This window comes from Dermochelys coriacea, chromosome 1 (genome assembly GCF_009764565.3).
Source record: "Dermochelys coriacea isolate rDerCor1 chromosome 1, rDerCor1.pri.v4, whole genome shotgun sequence".
Lineage (NCBI taxonomy): Eukaryota > Metazoa > Chordata > Testudines > Dermochelyidae > Dermochelys > Dermochelys coriacea.
Window position 1 is genome coordinate 289955162 of NC_050068.2, and position 15514 is coordinate 289970675.

General features: G+C 42.9%; 2 protein-coding genes across 2 annotated transcripts; both read left to right on the forward strand.

Moving 5' to 3' along the window:
- The first annotated feature begins 492 nt into the window (after positions 1–492).
- Positions 493–11135, forward strand: TMBIM4 (transmembrane BAX inhibitor motif containing 4). The gene is made up of 7 exons (XM_038387231.2): positions 493–930; positions 2454–2562; positions 3981–4086; positions 7031–7064; positions 7694–7811; positions 8295–8340; positions 9786–11135. Exons 1-7 carry the CDS (start codon positions 828–830, stop codon positions 9990–9992), a joined length of 723 nt encoding a protein of 240 aa, XP_038243159.1. The 5' UTR covers positions 493–827; the 3' UTR covers positions 9993–11135.
- Positions 11136–11993: 858 nt separating this feature from the next.
- Positions 11994–14803, forward strand: LLPH (LLP homolog, long-term synaptic facilitation factor). The gene is made up of 3 exons (XM_038410062.2): positions 11994–12119; positions 12655–12847; positions 13924–14803. Exons 2-3 carry the CDS (start codon positions 12667–12669, stop codon positions 14085–14087), a joined length of 345 nt encoding a protein of 114 aa, XP_038265990.1. The 5' UTR covers positions 11994–12119; positions 12655–12666; the 3' UTR covers positions 14088–14803.
- The last annotated feature ends 711 nt before the right edge of the window (positions 14804–15514 follow it).

Sequence of the window (15514 nt, forward strand, 5' to 3'; positions counted from 1 at the left end):
CCGAATGCATCCGATGCAGTGAGCTGTAGCTCACGAAAGCTTATGCTCTAATAAATTTGTTAGTCTCTAAGGTGCCACAAGTCCTCCTTTTCTTTTTGCGAATACAGACTAACACGGCTGCTACTCTGAAACCTTATATGGATTCAGAGTCAAAAGAAGGGTGAACTGTCTTAAATTGGTTTTTAGCTGAAGTCAGTCATTGGCCATGACTTTGCTTGTTTGCTAAAGGGTGTAAAAAAGTAAACTTTTAAGGGTTCATTGCGAATACCTGCCTGACCATGTTGGAGCGACCGACAGGGGTCTAAGCATCCCTGGGTTTAGCCCATTTGTAAACAGCTTGATCAGATGCTCATACATCTTTTGTTACCGTTCGAGTGGAGCCATCTATTAGTTAGGCTTCTGGGGCAGGGTTCGAGCAGCTGCAGAAACACCATTTGGCCCTGAATTGAATCAAGGGTTTTAGGGGTTGAATGAGTGTGGAGGAACTACCCCGCCCGCCTAAACACTAACAGCCACCGTGCGCCCCGCGGGCAAGAGCGAGCCTTCACCGAGATGGGAGCAACGTTTGAGGCTCTCCGTCAGGGCGCGCGCGAGGCGAGGCGAGGCGAGGCGGGGCGGCCCGGGCGCTGCAGTCCCAGGCTGCCCCACGTGGAGCTCCCGCCCCGCGCGGCTCGCGAGCCAGGCGTCCCCGCCATCGATGCGCTCGGCGGTTCTGGGGCTGGCTCGGTGTCTCGGCGTTTGATTCTCTCCCCCGGAAGCCGGCGGAGCGGACGTCGGTCGCTTGGCTGCAGCCGCGGGCGGAGGCGGCTGGCCAGGTGGCAGCGGCGATGGAGGCGGCGGCGGCCGATCCGCGGTACCCCCGGTCTTCCCTCGAGGATGACTTCAACTACGGCAGCAACGTGGCCTCGGCCAGTGTCCACATCCGCATGGGTGAGACCCGGACCCGGAGCCCCCGCCCCCCCGCTGGCGTGAGGGGCTCCCGCTGCGGGGCCGGCAGGGTCCCCCTTCAGCGTGGACTCCTCCATCCCCTGCCCCGCGGGGCCTTTACCCCTCGGGCCCCCGGTAGCCACGGAGGGGACGCTCTGGGTTCAGTGCAGCACAAGCCCGCTCGCTGCTCCGCGCTGCCGCTGTGGCTCGGCTTTGCCAGTGTTTCGCTTCCTGTTGTCTCCCGGCGTACGCCCCGGGTGCTGCAGTCTGAGGGGCGGGCATTTTAATCCAGCTCCCGTCATTGGGTCTAAAAACACCATATGGCTATTTTGATTAATAGTAGGCTTTCTTCTAGTAGCCACTTTAGGGTCACTCACCAAGCAGTACCCAGGATGAGTACAGTTCAGGGGAAGGTCAACTTGTTTTATTATCAAAAGTGGATTCAAATATAATTGAGATTCCTGAACGAGGAATTTCCTGCTCTCCCAGCTGCTTAATCCATCCCTTGATGGTTATAGCTTTAATTGATAGTTTACTCTCACATTTCATCCAGAAAGTTATCTTTATGCAGCATTAGCAGAAAGTCAGTGCACCACTTAAATCCAATTTAAGCAGGACACCCGCCTTGCACTGGCGTTCTGCACAAGGCGTTCACCCTCCTTACTTGAGGTTCTGTCTCTTATCAGAACGCGGGGAAGAGGCTGTGAACTCCTCTATTCAGATTTCACCTGTTTCTCACTAGGTGATTTAGTCTCTAGTATTCAGTTTGAACTTCAAGCAATGTTATGCGTCCGATGAAGTGAGCTGTAGCTCACGAAAGCTTATGCTCAAATAAATTTGTTAGTCTCTAAGGTGCCATAAGTCCTCCTTTTCTTTTTTGCAAATACAGACTAACACGGCTGCTACTCTGAAACAATGTTATGGAGGAAACATAAATGTCAAATTTGGCTTCTAGAACAGCTTTTAAAAAGTTAGTCAGGGGGACTGGAGGTTTTAAATCTATTGGTGTAGAAAAACATATTTTTTCTTGATCTTAAGAATTTAGGTGGTGACATAAGGCTACTGATGTGAAGAGACTTTTTTTTGCTCTAAATGTGTGGAGTCTGTGTTTATAAACCTATTCAGTACACTTAAATCATTTGGGACCATGTCTCTGCCCATACAGGATTTTTCAGCAGTCTTTTTTATAGAGTTGTGTCCAGCCTAATGTAAAATCCCTAATGGGTCTTTTACCATCTTGGGAGACTGTTTATGATCTAATAGCCAAAATTTTCTTTCTTTCATCCCATTGCACCTAGTTATATCTCCACATACTGCACAGGTGCATCAAAGCTGTAAGGTGAAAGAACTGTTACTGCTTTGCTCTGTGGCATGTTTTTATGCAGTTCAGTAATTACATCAGTTTCTGTTGCTTCCATATCACATTGCAAACTCAGATTGAATTTGCTGTCTACTTTAAAGTCTTAAAATGTGATTCAGAAATGAGTATTCAAAGTTGACATGTCATTTTTGTTTCTTTATCCTAGCTTTTCTACGAAAAGTCTACAGTATTCTTTCAATTCAAGTTCTTTTGACCACAGTGACATCTGCAATTTTTCTGTACTCTACTCCAGTTCAGACATTTGTGCATGAAAGGTAAAGTTCTTAAATGAAATGGGAAATCTTTTCAAAAAGTAAAATGTAGCTGGTGCAATGGTCACTTTGGAATTTGTGGGAGGGAAGTAAGAGGGGATATTTAATTATATTAATATTTTTACATCTCCCAGATATATTCTGAGTAAAACAGCCTCTTTGTCTTTGGTTCTATAATTTTCTTTAACTGTATTCCTCTACTAGAAATCTTGGAATCTGACTAGATCTTGTTTACTTTCTTCCTATATTTCTCTTTCCTGTCTTCTTACATATCCTGATCCTCTCTCTGCTGAGATACATGCCTTAATCTTTTCACATCTCAACTAATGCAGTTTTTTTTCTTAATGTCTTCCTAACTCCCTGCTTTTTGACTCAGCATTTGGAATGCTCTATAGTCAAACTGTCACTTCCATGTCCCAGGAAGCTGGACCATATCTCGCCCAATCCTCAGTCACTGTTTCTGGCTTTCTGGCCATTGCTGACTCACTGAGAATTATCCTGAAATTCTTCATACCTGATTCTTTTTGCTTCAGAAATTGTATCCGCTGCTCCCCAATGTTCCTTACTGTTTCTACTAGTGTCCCTTCACCACAACTGATCCTATTTGAGTTGGTTTTCCATCTGTAGTATTCCATCTGGAACTTTCCCTCTCAGGCACTGTGCCACATATGCTCTTGTAATTTTGCCTTAACTCTTTTTTTCTCTGTAATTTCAATAAAACAGCTGCACAAAATGCTGTATAATGGATACCATATAAAATCTTAATTATATTTATAGACCATGTCTACACTACAGCTTAAGTCAGTATAATTTATATTTTTCAGGGGTGTGAATAAGCAACACAAGCCTGACCTAAGCATAGGTGTAGACAGTACTATGTCAGCAGGAGAGCTCTTTCTCATTGGCTTAGAGCGTCTGCACTAGCAGTGCTACAGTGCTGTAAGCTCTGTAGTGTAGACATGGCCATAGTTAGAAACACCCCATCTAATTCTGAAACTTCTTATGTTTTGCTTGGGGAACTACTTTATCAATTTCATTTCAGCAGCAAATTACTAGTTAATGTTTATGTTGAATTCTGTGTGATTAGTGCATAAAATTACTCGGATGTGTTCGCAGAATTAGAGCCCGCATGTATAAGTGTTATGGATTTGTTTGTTTACAGATAAAAATTTCTTCTTACATTTTGCATATGCAGTGGGCTTATTTTTTCCCCTCCAAACATAGGTGTAATAGATCGCTGTTTTAGATCCAGTTAATAGATCTCTTAACAGCCTGTATCTTTTGGTAAAAGGAACTCTCACACCCCTCATTTTAGTATTACTGTAGACATATGGTATAAGTATTAGCGTCTTAAGAAAATCGAGAGAGAGTAGTGTTACTACTTTTATTTAACTCTGACTTTCCTGTGTTAAACTTTACAGCCCTGCTTTGCTTTTGGTATCTGTGCTTGGATCTTTGGTTATGATTTTAGCACTAACCCTGTATAGACATCAGCATCCTGTTAATTTATACCTACTCTTTGGATTTGTAAGTATCCTTATCATTTCATTCTTTACAAGAGTAATGCTTAATGTAAATTTTATTTGAAAATAACTTTTTAAAACAAACCAGTGGTGGCTAATTTATTTCATTGTACCTTTTTGCAAGGTATAGTATAAAATTCTCAGTCCTTCAGAATTTTGGTATGCTCCGGCCACACCTTGTTCCCTGATATCCTCCAATCAGTCTTCTGCAAGCTTCCTTATGGAAAGATTACATCGTCTTCGGGCTTTAAACAGTCCTCAACAAAGTTTTCTTTTCTTTTTTTGTCTTCTTCCTTTTTTAATATCTCCCTTGACTTTAAGGACTTTTTTTTTTTTTTTTTTGTCTATAAGGTGCTGAATAGGAAACATGGGACTCAAGGAAATTTCTGTGTTACCATACTTACTAAACCATTAAAAAAATGATAGCTGAGATCAAGCACAGTCATTGACAGGGACCAGTAGTGGCTTCTAGTATACAAGATTAAAATCGATTTTCTCCTTCTTGGTGCTAAGAGTTTTGAGCGTGTTTCCAATCCAAAGACCATATGAATGAGCTAGTCTCAAATTTTGATCCTATGTATGATAATATATAACTACCAATCAGCCCATATGTAGAATTTTGTAGTTATCACAGTCCCCTCCAATAGCCTAAGGAGTTCTTGTCCCAAGTAATGGGACAGTTCAGTCTGCCAAAAAGAGATGCTTTGGTTGCACCACTAGCATTTCTCTGGCTTTGACATCTTGGAAGAAGTTGTGTAAATTGTATTCTTCAAATCTGAAGATATCTACCAGGTTTTCCTGACTTATAAGACACAAAGATGTTTTCTCCAAAAGCCATGCAGTGGGTCCATTATCTAAATTGGAATGTAGATTTATATTTGTCTGTTTCTGTACTTGTGATGCAGAAAACGTTTAGGGTTTTAGTCCAGTTGTTTAAAATAAAATAATTTTTGTAAAACTTGCATCCAAGTACAGTATGGAATGTTGCATTCCAATAGATTTCCTCAACAGTTTAAACATAACACACTGCAAAAAGGATAGGACAAAACTGTAAATTTGGGACATAATAGATTTAAAGAAAGTGAGGGCTCAGAACAGTTGATTTGATCCAACAGGTACTCCTGAGGAAATTCTTTGCCTAAAAATTATGCACGCAATATTTTAAAATTCTGCAAATTTTATTTGTCAATAAATAAATGTGGCTCCAGCGTGGCAGTGGGGAGCGCAGACCACTGGCTGCACTGAGGTGGGAGATCACCTTGAAGCCCCACCCTCCCTCCTCCAGTACAGGGACTTAGCAGTGAGGCTGCACCTGACCCTGAAAAAGGCCTGCCCCAGAAACACCCCAGGGCCCTGCCCCTCTGTGCCAGGCGCATCAGGTGTGGGTGCACAGGCTCAGCCCAGAAGGATCCAAGTGTGGAGGGCCTTAGTGTGGGGAGATCCAGGTGTGGGGTGAGAGGTTTCTGTGTGGGGCAATCTGGGTGCAAGCAGCTCAGTGGCAGATCTGGATGCATGGGGACTCGTTGGGGGTTCCAGATGCAGGGGCAATGGGACTCTGCAGGGGATCCACGTGAAGGTGGTTGGGGCTCAGGGAGGGAGGGTCTGGATGTGGGGGGCTTGGGGAGGGGTCTGGGTGCTGGGGGAGTGGGGCTAGGTGGGGTGAGGGTCGGGGTCCAAGTGCAGCTGGTTGGGGCTCAGTAGGGTGGGGATCTGGTGTGGGAAGGCTCATCAGGCGAGTCCAGGTGTAGGGAGCTGGGGCTTGTCACAGTGAGGCCTGTTTAATGTGGGAGCCCCAGTTGCTGCTGAGAGGATGCCGCATGCTGGATTCCCGCTTCCCCCTGCAATTCCCCTATTCCCATTTCTTCCCCATCTCCTCCTCCTCCCCCACTGCTCCATTCCCCTCCCCTCACTCACACATTCCTCTCCCCCGGCCTATTCCGCTCCCTTTTCCCCCAGACTGCATCTTCCCCTTCCCCCCACCTACTTCCTCATTACCCCCGCCCCCCCACTTACCCAGCCCCACTGCAGGCACTCACTGTTGCACAGAAAACAGGAAGGGTCCCAGCACATAGAAGGAGAGCATGACTGGCACTAGGATCCAGGAGGTGGCATTCAGCTGCAGAGTCATTGGAGCCCAGACACAGCCTCCTTCAGTTGGGCAGCTCTGCGCTTGCAGAAATGTGGTGGGGGGAGGGCAGTGGCACAAAACCTCGTGTGTCCCCCATATCCCATCTCTGTTTGGGGGAAGCAAGGCCCCCTCACCCTCAAAAAAAAAATTGCACCCATGGTCGTCCTCACATCCCAGCCCTTGGCTTCCCTTTGGTTCCCTGTCATTTTCTGCAGGGAAGCAAAGTGGGGGGAGGGCATTTTCTGCCGGCATGCAGTACCACAGAATTCCCCCAAGAGTAAACAGGATAAAAACAGCCAAGGTACTGTTCTGAAAACTTTTTTTTTCCCCCTCATGCTTTCTTTAATTAATACTAAAACTAAGGAAAATTCCAAGTTTTGTTTCAGTCCTGTGCCAATATAACAGTAGTGGATTTGATTTCAAGCTAGTTGGTCAAGGGAAAGGAGTTAAGGACACAAGTACATACTTCCACCCATAGTCCTAAAATTCCCCTAAGAAAGTATTTTAATACTGAAAAATATACAGACAGAGAAACTGAAAACAGTTCTATTATAACAACAGTGCTGAGAAACGTACCTACCTTTTTATTGTTATTTAAGGGAAATTTGTTAGCCACATAACTTAAAATTGTCATGTACCATATATGGAGAAAGGAAGGTGATAGGCTGTAAAATAAAAATAGGTTTCTATAGCACCTGGTACATTCTGCATATAGTAAAAGATTATGTAGCAAAATACTTAAACTACAAACTGATGAATGTGTACAGTGTTTTCATATGAATATCTTTAGTTTATGCTTTTTTTCCATTTCTTCTCATAGACCCTTTTGGAAGCATTGACTGTTGCTATCACAGGTAAACAAACGCTAGTAGTCATTCAAATATTGCCTGTTGATTTCAGACAGAAATAGGGAAAGGAATCGGACATGTTGCACCCATTGCTGTTTAAAACTGCCAAATGTGACCTGGCTGGTGTCGGAGCTCTTATTTTGGATTTGCACACATGATTTCAACATGTGTAGCAAAGTCTTGGGAGCAGAGGGAGGAAATCAGATTGTCATCCTTTCTTCCTATTAAATAGAAAAAATAGAAGTTCTACATTTGCTTTGTAGCCCTATGACTTGACTGTTAAAGAGTAGGAGAAAAGATACCACTTTCCCATTGCAGGAATGGGATTAGTACCCTGTCTTCCCTCTCTGCTCTTGGATCTGGCTTTCCTTGCACAAATCTGAAAATGTTTTTTAGCACAGGTACAAAAGGTTTGACGTGCCCATTTAAGAAAGCTAACCCTATACCAAAAATGTTAAGAACCAGCAAATGTAGAAGCATATGGTACGTGTGTAGCGTACAAATCAGTCTCAAGATTGTGAGGTCAAATCTAGCTTTCTCACACTGACAATCTATAAATACAGAAAACTCATCACAATGTTTATTTATATGCACAGCATGCTATTTTTAAATAATTGACTTTTTTCTGTTTACAGTGACTTTCTATGATGTATCAGTTGTCTTACAAGCTTTTATTCTGACTACTGCTGTGTTTCTTGGGCTGACTGTGTATACTTTGCAGTCCAAGAGAGATTTCAGCAAATTCGGAGCAGGGTAGGTTCCCTTATTGGACTATTTTAAAAGCACAAGTATTATAGATACAGGAATAAAAGTCAGGCCTACAGAAAGCTGAGTTGCGTAATTGATTTAAGGGAATCTTATGGGTATTCTGAGTTTTAATTTTTGTTTCTATATAGGTCCCTCCTTTGGCAAATAGTTTATTTTGCAGTTGTGCTATTTATGTTAACAATTTTAAAACTATAATGTTAGTATTACACTAACAAACTATTTATTTGTATTTTTCACTGAAATATCAAGGAACTTTCAAATAGCAAATCATTAACAGCAGTTTTCATTGCTACCTGCAACAGAGAGATTGTGGGTGAATGGTAGGAGTGTTTGTGTGTATTCGCATGTATATGCGAGAATAACTGTTAGAGTATTCAAGGTGTTTTTCTGTGGGATGGAAAAATTTGAAGAAAATTTTGAAATAATAGTAATATAGCTAACACACGAATGTCTTTTTTTTTTTTCCAGGCTGTTTGCTTGCTTGTGGATTTTCATCCTCTCCAGTCTCTTGAGGGTAAGATGTATTGTGTTTGGGGTTAGAAGTGATTGTTTGACATAACTAGTAACTAAAACAAAATACTTAACACCTAATTATATATATTTTTAAAAGAATACAATTGTTAGAATAGGACATGCTTGAGAACTCAAAGTAAAATTTATACAAATCTTGGAATAGACTTATCAAAAGTGCCAAAGTGACTTAGGATCATCAGTCCCATTTTCAATACACTTTGACTTTTAATAAAACCTGAGTTCCTAAGTCACTTGAGTGCTGTTGATAATTTTATCCTTGATCTATAATAAGCCAATGTATTATGTATGTGTCTCCAGTTGGCTAACTATAAAGGGAATTGACTACAAATTAATGTAGTGATGAATTATCTGTAATTAAACTATTAAAATATACTGTTCAGTCACCATTTTGTAGAAATCTTTCATTTATATTGTAAGACCAAAAACTGTGGGTATTGCTGATGCAATCTATGAATGTTATTGGCACAGGTTATGTTGTAACCTCTTGACCGCATTTTTCACATTGATTTCAGTAGGATGCTGGTTTTGGCAGTGTAAAATTGGGAGTATGTTTGATTGGGAAAGAACTTAACCTAACTAGATATCTGAGTTGACTGGATGCAGGCAGGATGGCCACTTCCCCCCCCCCCATTGTCCTTCACTATTACTGTCCTGAAAGTAGAGCTTCCTCTGAAGCATTGCTTCTAATAGCACAAATTTGGAATGATAGGGAGAGACCAGCTGTTCTCAAACTGTGGGTTGGGACCTCATTTTAATGGGGTTGCCAGGGCCAGCATAAATTTGCTGGGACCCAGGGCAGAATCCAGAATCCAGGGTGGCAGATCTCGGTCTCAGCCCCCCTCCTGGGGTCGTGTAGTAACTTTGTTTTCAGAAGGGGGTTGTGGTGCAATGGAAGTTTGAGAACCTCTGGGATAGACAACATTGAAGGCTCTAGCATACAGCTTGCACTTTTTTTGTTCAGTTTGTTCATACATGCTCAGTTTGTCATTGTCTTACTCCTTCAGTTTGGAGCACTGCAAAAGCAGTGTGCTTAGCCTCTGGACAATACTTTGCATCACCCAGTAGCAACCCCCCCCCCAGCTCATTTAGGCCCTTATCCTGCAAACACTTATGCACATGCTTAACTTCACTACTGTGAGTTAAATATACTGAGTTTTGAAGTAAATCATATCTAATCCACATCTCTTAGAAGAATGGTGACACTGACCTAAGACCTCAAGGGTGGGGGTGTTCTTTTGAGTGGGGAAAACAAAAGTTTGGAATTTTCTCTTCTACTACTGGCTTTTAGCAATATGTATATTCCAGTACAAGGGCAAAGTATTTACAATTGTCTAACTGTAGTTTTGTTTTAATACTGAAGTGCCTTTGTATAAGAAATTTGAACTTACAAATGTTTTCCCTTCTCACGTTATCATTTGGTTATAGCTGTTTTTCTATAGTGAGACAATAGAGCTGTTGTTTGCTGCTGCGGGAGCGCTGCTGTTCTGCGGATTTATCATCTATGACACTCATTTACTGATGCACAGACTGTCCCCGGAAGAGTATATATTGGCTGCCATCAATCTCTACTTGGATATCATCAATCTGTTCCTGCACCTGCTGCGCCTACTAGAAACATTAAATAAAAAATAACTGTAGATGATCTGTGGTGAAACTCCTCCATAAGTAGTGAAATGTGGTGTATAGAGGGTTGTGTCTAAATAGGATTGGTTTTGATTATATACAAACTGCAGTATATTTTGAGACCGAATCTTACTATTTTTCCATTCCATGGTTACTGAATCTTTTTCTTAGAAATGAAAGGGTTTTATGTAACTGATGTGTTTCTGCTCAGAATATATATTTTACTTTAGTTGCACGCTGCAGCCATTTCAGTTACTTTTGTAATGGCTTTAATTTGTGACCAGGGTAGTTTTTGATGAAAATGCTTGCTTGTCAACTTCTGATAGCCCTAACATGAACAGTCAGAAAATCCCATCATTTTATTTCTGCTATCCTATAATTGTTGTGGATGGTTCCTTTGGAATCATAAGTCTGTCTGGATAATAGATCAAGTCTCTTCATTTTGTTAGTGTATAGTGATATTTTACATAAGCTAAAATTCTGTCATTCTAAAAATGTATATTAATAGGATCTTGATTTGAAATACTTGAAATTATTAACTAGTAAAACATAACTACGCTTCCTTTAAAAGATTTTAATCTACTCTGGTTTAGAGCTATGAGATTATTTTATTACCAAGGACAAGTATAAACAGAACAATACAGAGAGTTAGATTGCTTAATTATTTATTGCCTATCTTTCAGCTGTTGATTAACATAAATATAATTAAAAAATGGAATGTGGTTTTGCACACACAAAAACGTTGAATTATAGATGTTTGCATGCATTAAGATTGGAAAATCTTAATCCTAAAATCTGTTCATCTAGCTGTACAGATTGGAGAGCTCCAAAGATCAGATAGTGGAGAGAACTGAAAATGTAAACCATTGCTTAGCAGCAGCACTTGTTACTTGGAAGACCTGAGTTCTGGTGTGAATGTGGGTTCTGTTTTCCAGGCTGGTGAAATTTTGGAAAGCCAGTGAGGGCAAAATAAGAGGAGGCAAAGTGAAAGTTGTTCTTGGCAATAAAGAACTGGGATAGTTTAGGACCAGGTATGCGTTTGGCTTGCTGAGAAGTTGGTCAAGGAGGACTGTAAGTGAATGTTCTTCCTGCTGTTATATTTGAGCTGTATTAAGAAATATAATAAAATTTTAAATGTTCAGTAACAAGGTCCGATGCATGAGTCTTTGGAATTACTTTTACATTGTGTGTGTTTACTGTTAATTTTGTCTAGAAAATAGCACCTTATTTTCTCTCGGGTTTTATCAGCGAATAAAATGTTGGATTTGTTGAACACATTGTTTAGTATGCAAATATGATCACTCATGAAACAAATGCAGGAGGACTAATTTAGCCATCCTCCAGTATATAGCTAATGTGTAAGTTTATTAACACTGCTGAAGGACCAAGTTCTCCTAGGTATTTTCAACCTGCATCGTTGGGCTTTTTACTAGATAAAGCACTTTCCTCTGCGTAAACTAGTCTCTAACTCAACAGCTCAGATCTCTCTCTGTACGGCGGGGAAAGCAGCAGTGCCTTGCAAACGGTGACCCCATGTCTAGACCCTAGAGACTGTAGAATACAGGGTAATGTGCGAGTTTCTGTAGCTGGTATCAGAGGGGTAGCCACGTTAGCGTGGATCTGTGAAAGCGGCCAAGAGCCCCGGGGCACCTCACAGACTAACAGACGTAGTGGAGCATGAGCTTTTGTGGGGCAATACAAACGGGTGAGTGAATTCACCCCCGAAAGCTCATGCTCCACCACGTCCGTTAGTCCATCAGGTGCCCCCAGGGCTCTTGGCCGCTGTTTCTGTAGCTGTTCTGCTTCAAGGCGCAGCGGCTCCCGGGGAGCCAGTGACTGCGGAGGGGAGCCAGGGCCCCAGCCAAGGTGGATCCCGCGCTGGTCACCACGCGCCCGGCCCCGCGCGCGCTCCCGTTCGCCGGAGAGGTTTGCTCCAACCGCCCCCGCCCCGAACGGGTTAACTCCGCGGCTCACAGGCCCCGCCCCCGGCACGTGCCTCTGTACGTGCGCGGGCTCCGCCATCCCCCCCCCCCCGCCCCGCGGGGCTGCGCACGCGCCGCACAGACACCGGAAGGCGGGTGCTGTTGCGCAACTGGCAGTCGGGCGCGTGGGGGAGCCGGCTCCGGGCGACTCTCGGTGAGTGGACTGTGAAGCGCGCGCGCGCGGCCCGGCCCGGCCCAGCCCAGCCTCCCCGTGCCCAGCTGCGGCCCCCGCCCCGTGAAGTGGCCGAGCCCGGCGGTCGCGTGCCCCGCCGGGGCCTTCCCCAAGGGGGGGAGGGGTGTGCGCGGCCGCCTGTGAGCGTCGCGGGGCGGTTGTGGGCTGAGACCTCCCTGCTGTAGCGAACCCCCAACGCCGCCGCGCCGCCGCCGCCGCCGCCGAGCCGCGCTCCAGCCCGCGGGAGGCGCCCGCTGTTTCCTGGGAAACCTTCGGCGCGCTGGCGGCCCGGCGACGGGCTCAGTCCCCGGCTGTGTCCGGCGAGTGGGGGGAGGGGCCGCCTGGAGCCCACCCACATCCCGGCACAGGGCTAGGGGCCGGGCTTCTCCTCGCCCGCTCGGTGTCCGGGGCTGGGGCTTGTGGGGGGGCGAGGGGAAGTGGCGGGTTTACACGCGAAGTGTCCACTTTCAGACCATACGTTGGTGGTGGTTGTTTGATCACCTCTCCCTCATCTCAGCTAAAATCAAAAATGGCCAAGAGTTTAAGGAGTAAATGGAAGAGAAAGATGCGCGCTGAGAAAAGGAAGAAGAATGCGCCGAAGGAACTCAGCCGATTAAAAAACATCCTGAAAGCAAATGCTGATGTTGTAATGGAGGAGGTTAAAGAAATAGCCACGGTGATCACCCCCGAGAAAGTCCAAGATCAAGGTGGTGAGTTTGGTTTTAATTTTGCTGCCCTATTTGTTGGGCTCCAGAGGGAAACACAGGCCAGGTTCTCAAAAAAGAAAAGGAGGACTTGTGGCACCTTAGAGACTAACAAATTTATTTGAGCATAAGCTTTCGTGAGCTACAAGATACAGACAGACATCATCTTCCTCTCCCACCGAATGCATCGGATGAAGTGAGCTGTAGCTCACGAAAGCTTATGCTCAGATAAATTTGTTAGTCTCTAAGGTGCCACAAGTCCTCCTTTTCTTTTTGCCAATACAGACTAACACGGCTGCTACTCTGAAGCCCAGGTTCTGAAACCTGCAGATGTGAATCTATGCTGTGGATCAGCCGCTTCATGGCTTCTGTTGACTGAGCTCAGTGCACACCCAGGGGGCTCCGTGCATCCCTCCATTTCTCCCACAAACTCCCTGCGTGTGCCACCCTCCCATCCCCCTTTATTTTGTGGACTCCCTGCAACCATTTTCTCTCTCATGTCCCTCCCCACCACCGCCTTTCTGGTTTTCAAGCCTGGAATGGAGTAGCAATGGGGGTGGGGAGGGGAATTGCCTTTTTTAAACTAGTTTTTCATTTTAGTTGGTACTAGTGACCCTTCATTTCACCCATCAACATTAGAGAAAACACAGTATCTATAATTAATAGTAGTTCTGAACTGTAATATCATAGTCCATGTTGTTCCTCTCTCCTAACAACATGGTTCCATTACCAGCTCTTGCTCCTAGATTCCATGGGTTTGCACACTCCCCCCTCCATCCAGCAACTAGCTCCTGCTCTCAACAACCAATACTTGGCTTGGGGAAGAGCATCTGTTCAAATGCACGCTCCAGACCAGCTCCTTTGCCATGGCAAACAGCATTATTCAGAAGGGATCATCCTGTGTTGCATTTTTTTGGGGCCCGAACAAATCTCTTAGGGAAATTCCTGATACTGAAAAAATTGTGGCATGTGTGAAGAGAGATTATATTGGTTACTGTTTATAAATCTTGTGTTTCTAAGTATCTTGTATGAAGCTGATTTAAATGTTTTTATTGACTTCTGTAAATGCTTTCTTTTTTCAGACAAAGTTAAGATGGACACACAGATTAAAAGAAACAAAAAGAATCTTTTAGACCAATATGGACAGTACCCAGTATGGATGAATCCCAGACAGAGGAAGAAGCTTAAGGCAAAACGTGTTAAAGGAAAAAACAAATCCAAGGTGGCCAAGGGATTAGCTTGGTAGCTTTGAAGAAATTTTGAAGGGTGGAAAAGAGACTATGTAGAAAACAGAGGCCACCAAAGATTAAGAGTATGTGATCAGGCTGGGTCCAGCTACCAAGTATAAATTATCATTAAGTCTGGAGAATCTATTAGATCAGAAATTGATGAAAGGGACATCAATTTTATATCTAGTTAATTTTAAAAGAAAATGAGTTAAGTGTTTCACCTGCTTTTGAGTCCCCTGACCAAAATTTGTGGTTATGCATTTTAAAATATTTTTCTCACTTGTTGCTGTGTTGATCTTGAACACAGGAACAAGTGGAGAAACCATGGAACCAACTATGCACTATAGGAGGTAACATATTTTTAGACGGAAGCACGTTCTGTAAATTGACAGTGTCCCTTTAATTTTCCTGTAGAACTTCTTTTTTTGGAGTTCTGATGTTTGTTTTAATACTGAAGTATTAAATTATGAAAACATATTATGTGACTTTATATAGACATTATAAACTGAAATTTGGTTCAAATCAAAACATAGAAAACCCAAACAAATAAAAATGTTAGTGATTATCTTTTAAAATTCCAGTAGAAATGGTTATTTTTAAACAAAGAAAACTTGTGTTACAGTGTTTGCAACCCAAACATTACAGCATTGAGAAATTGAAAGTAAAATGACTTAATAGATTTTCATTGTCCATCTGAAAGAATGCAAAGGCATAAACAGTATAAAGAACAAAACTTATACTTTAAACATTTTTGGAACAGTTGTAATATAGGTAAATAAACATGTTGGCAATACATGTGTGATTCTTTTTAAAGTAGACAAATATCTCCTTAATTTGATATTCCTGTATCATGGTTTACAGAGTAGACACAAGATCCCAAGTATCATGTGATTACATAGCAAATGCTATTTAACTACATCCAGTTACACATTGCATATTAATCAACAGTAGTACATAATGACAGATATGAGAATGTTACCCTATACCTTTATCTTTTTAAGAAAGGCTCTTGTTTAAAAAATGGATATAATTAAGATCCCACTTGTGCAATATGTTGCCCATTGAAGGATCTTTTACCCACAGATCCCCACCCATGTAAAGTGTATTTCAGGACTGGGACCTAAGTATTCTGATTGCCCAGTGGTTACATCTGTATGTGTAATATATGGTAACTGTGCAACACAAAGGGAATAAGATTTATGCTTTTTAAAGGAAAGAGAGATACCAGTTTGATACTATGTTAAAAACAAACAAATGTTGGTCAGCTTGGTGTTGTCATTACTTAAGAAATTTTTCTAGATTCCAAGAGAAATTTTTTTTTATTAATGAGTTGTGGGAGGCGGGATTTCTTTTCCCTTTCAGTGCTCAAGTAAAATCCAGGTGAAAAGGTCCCACAGGATAGAACACTAAATAGATAGAAGTTATTAGGAGGCAATAAGGGAAA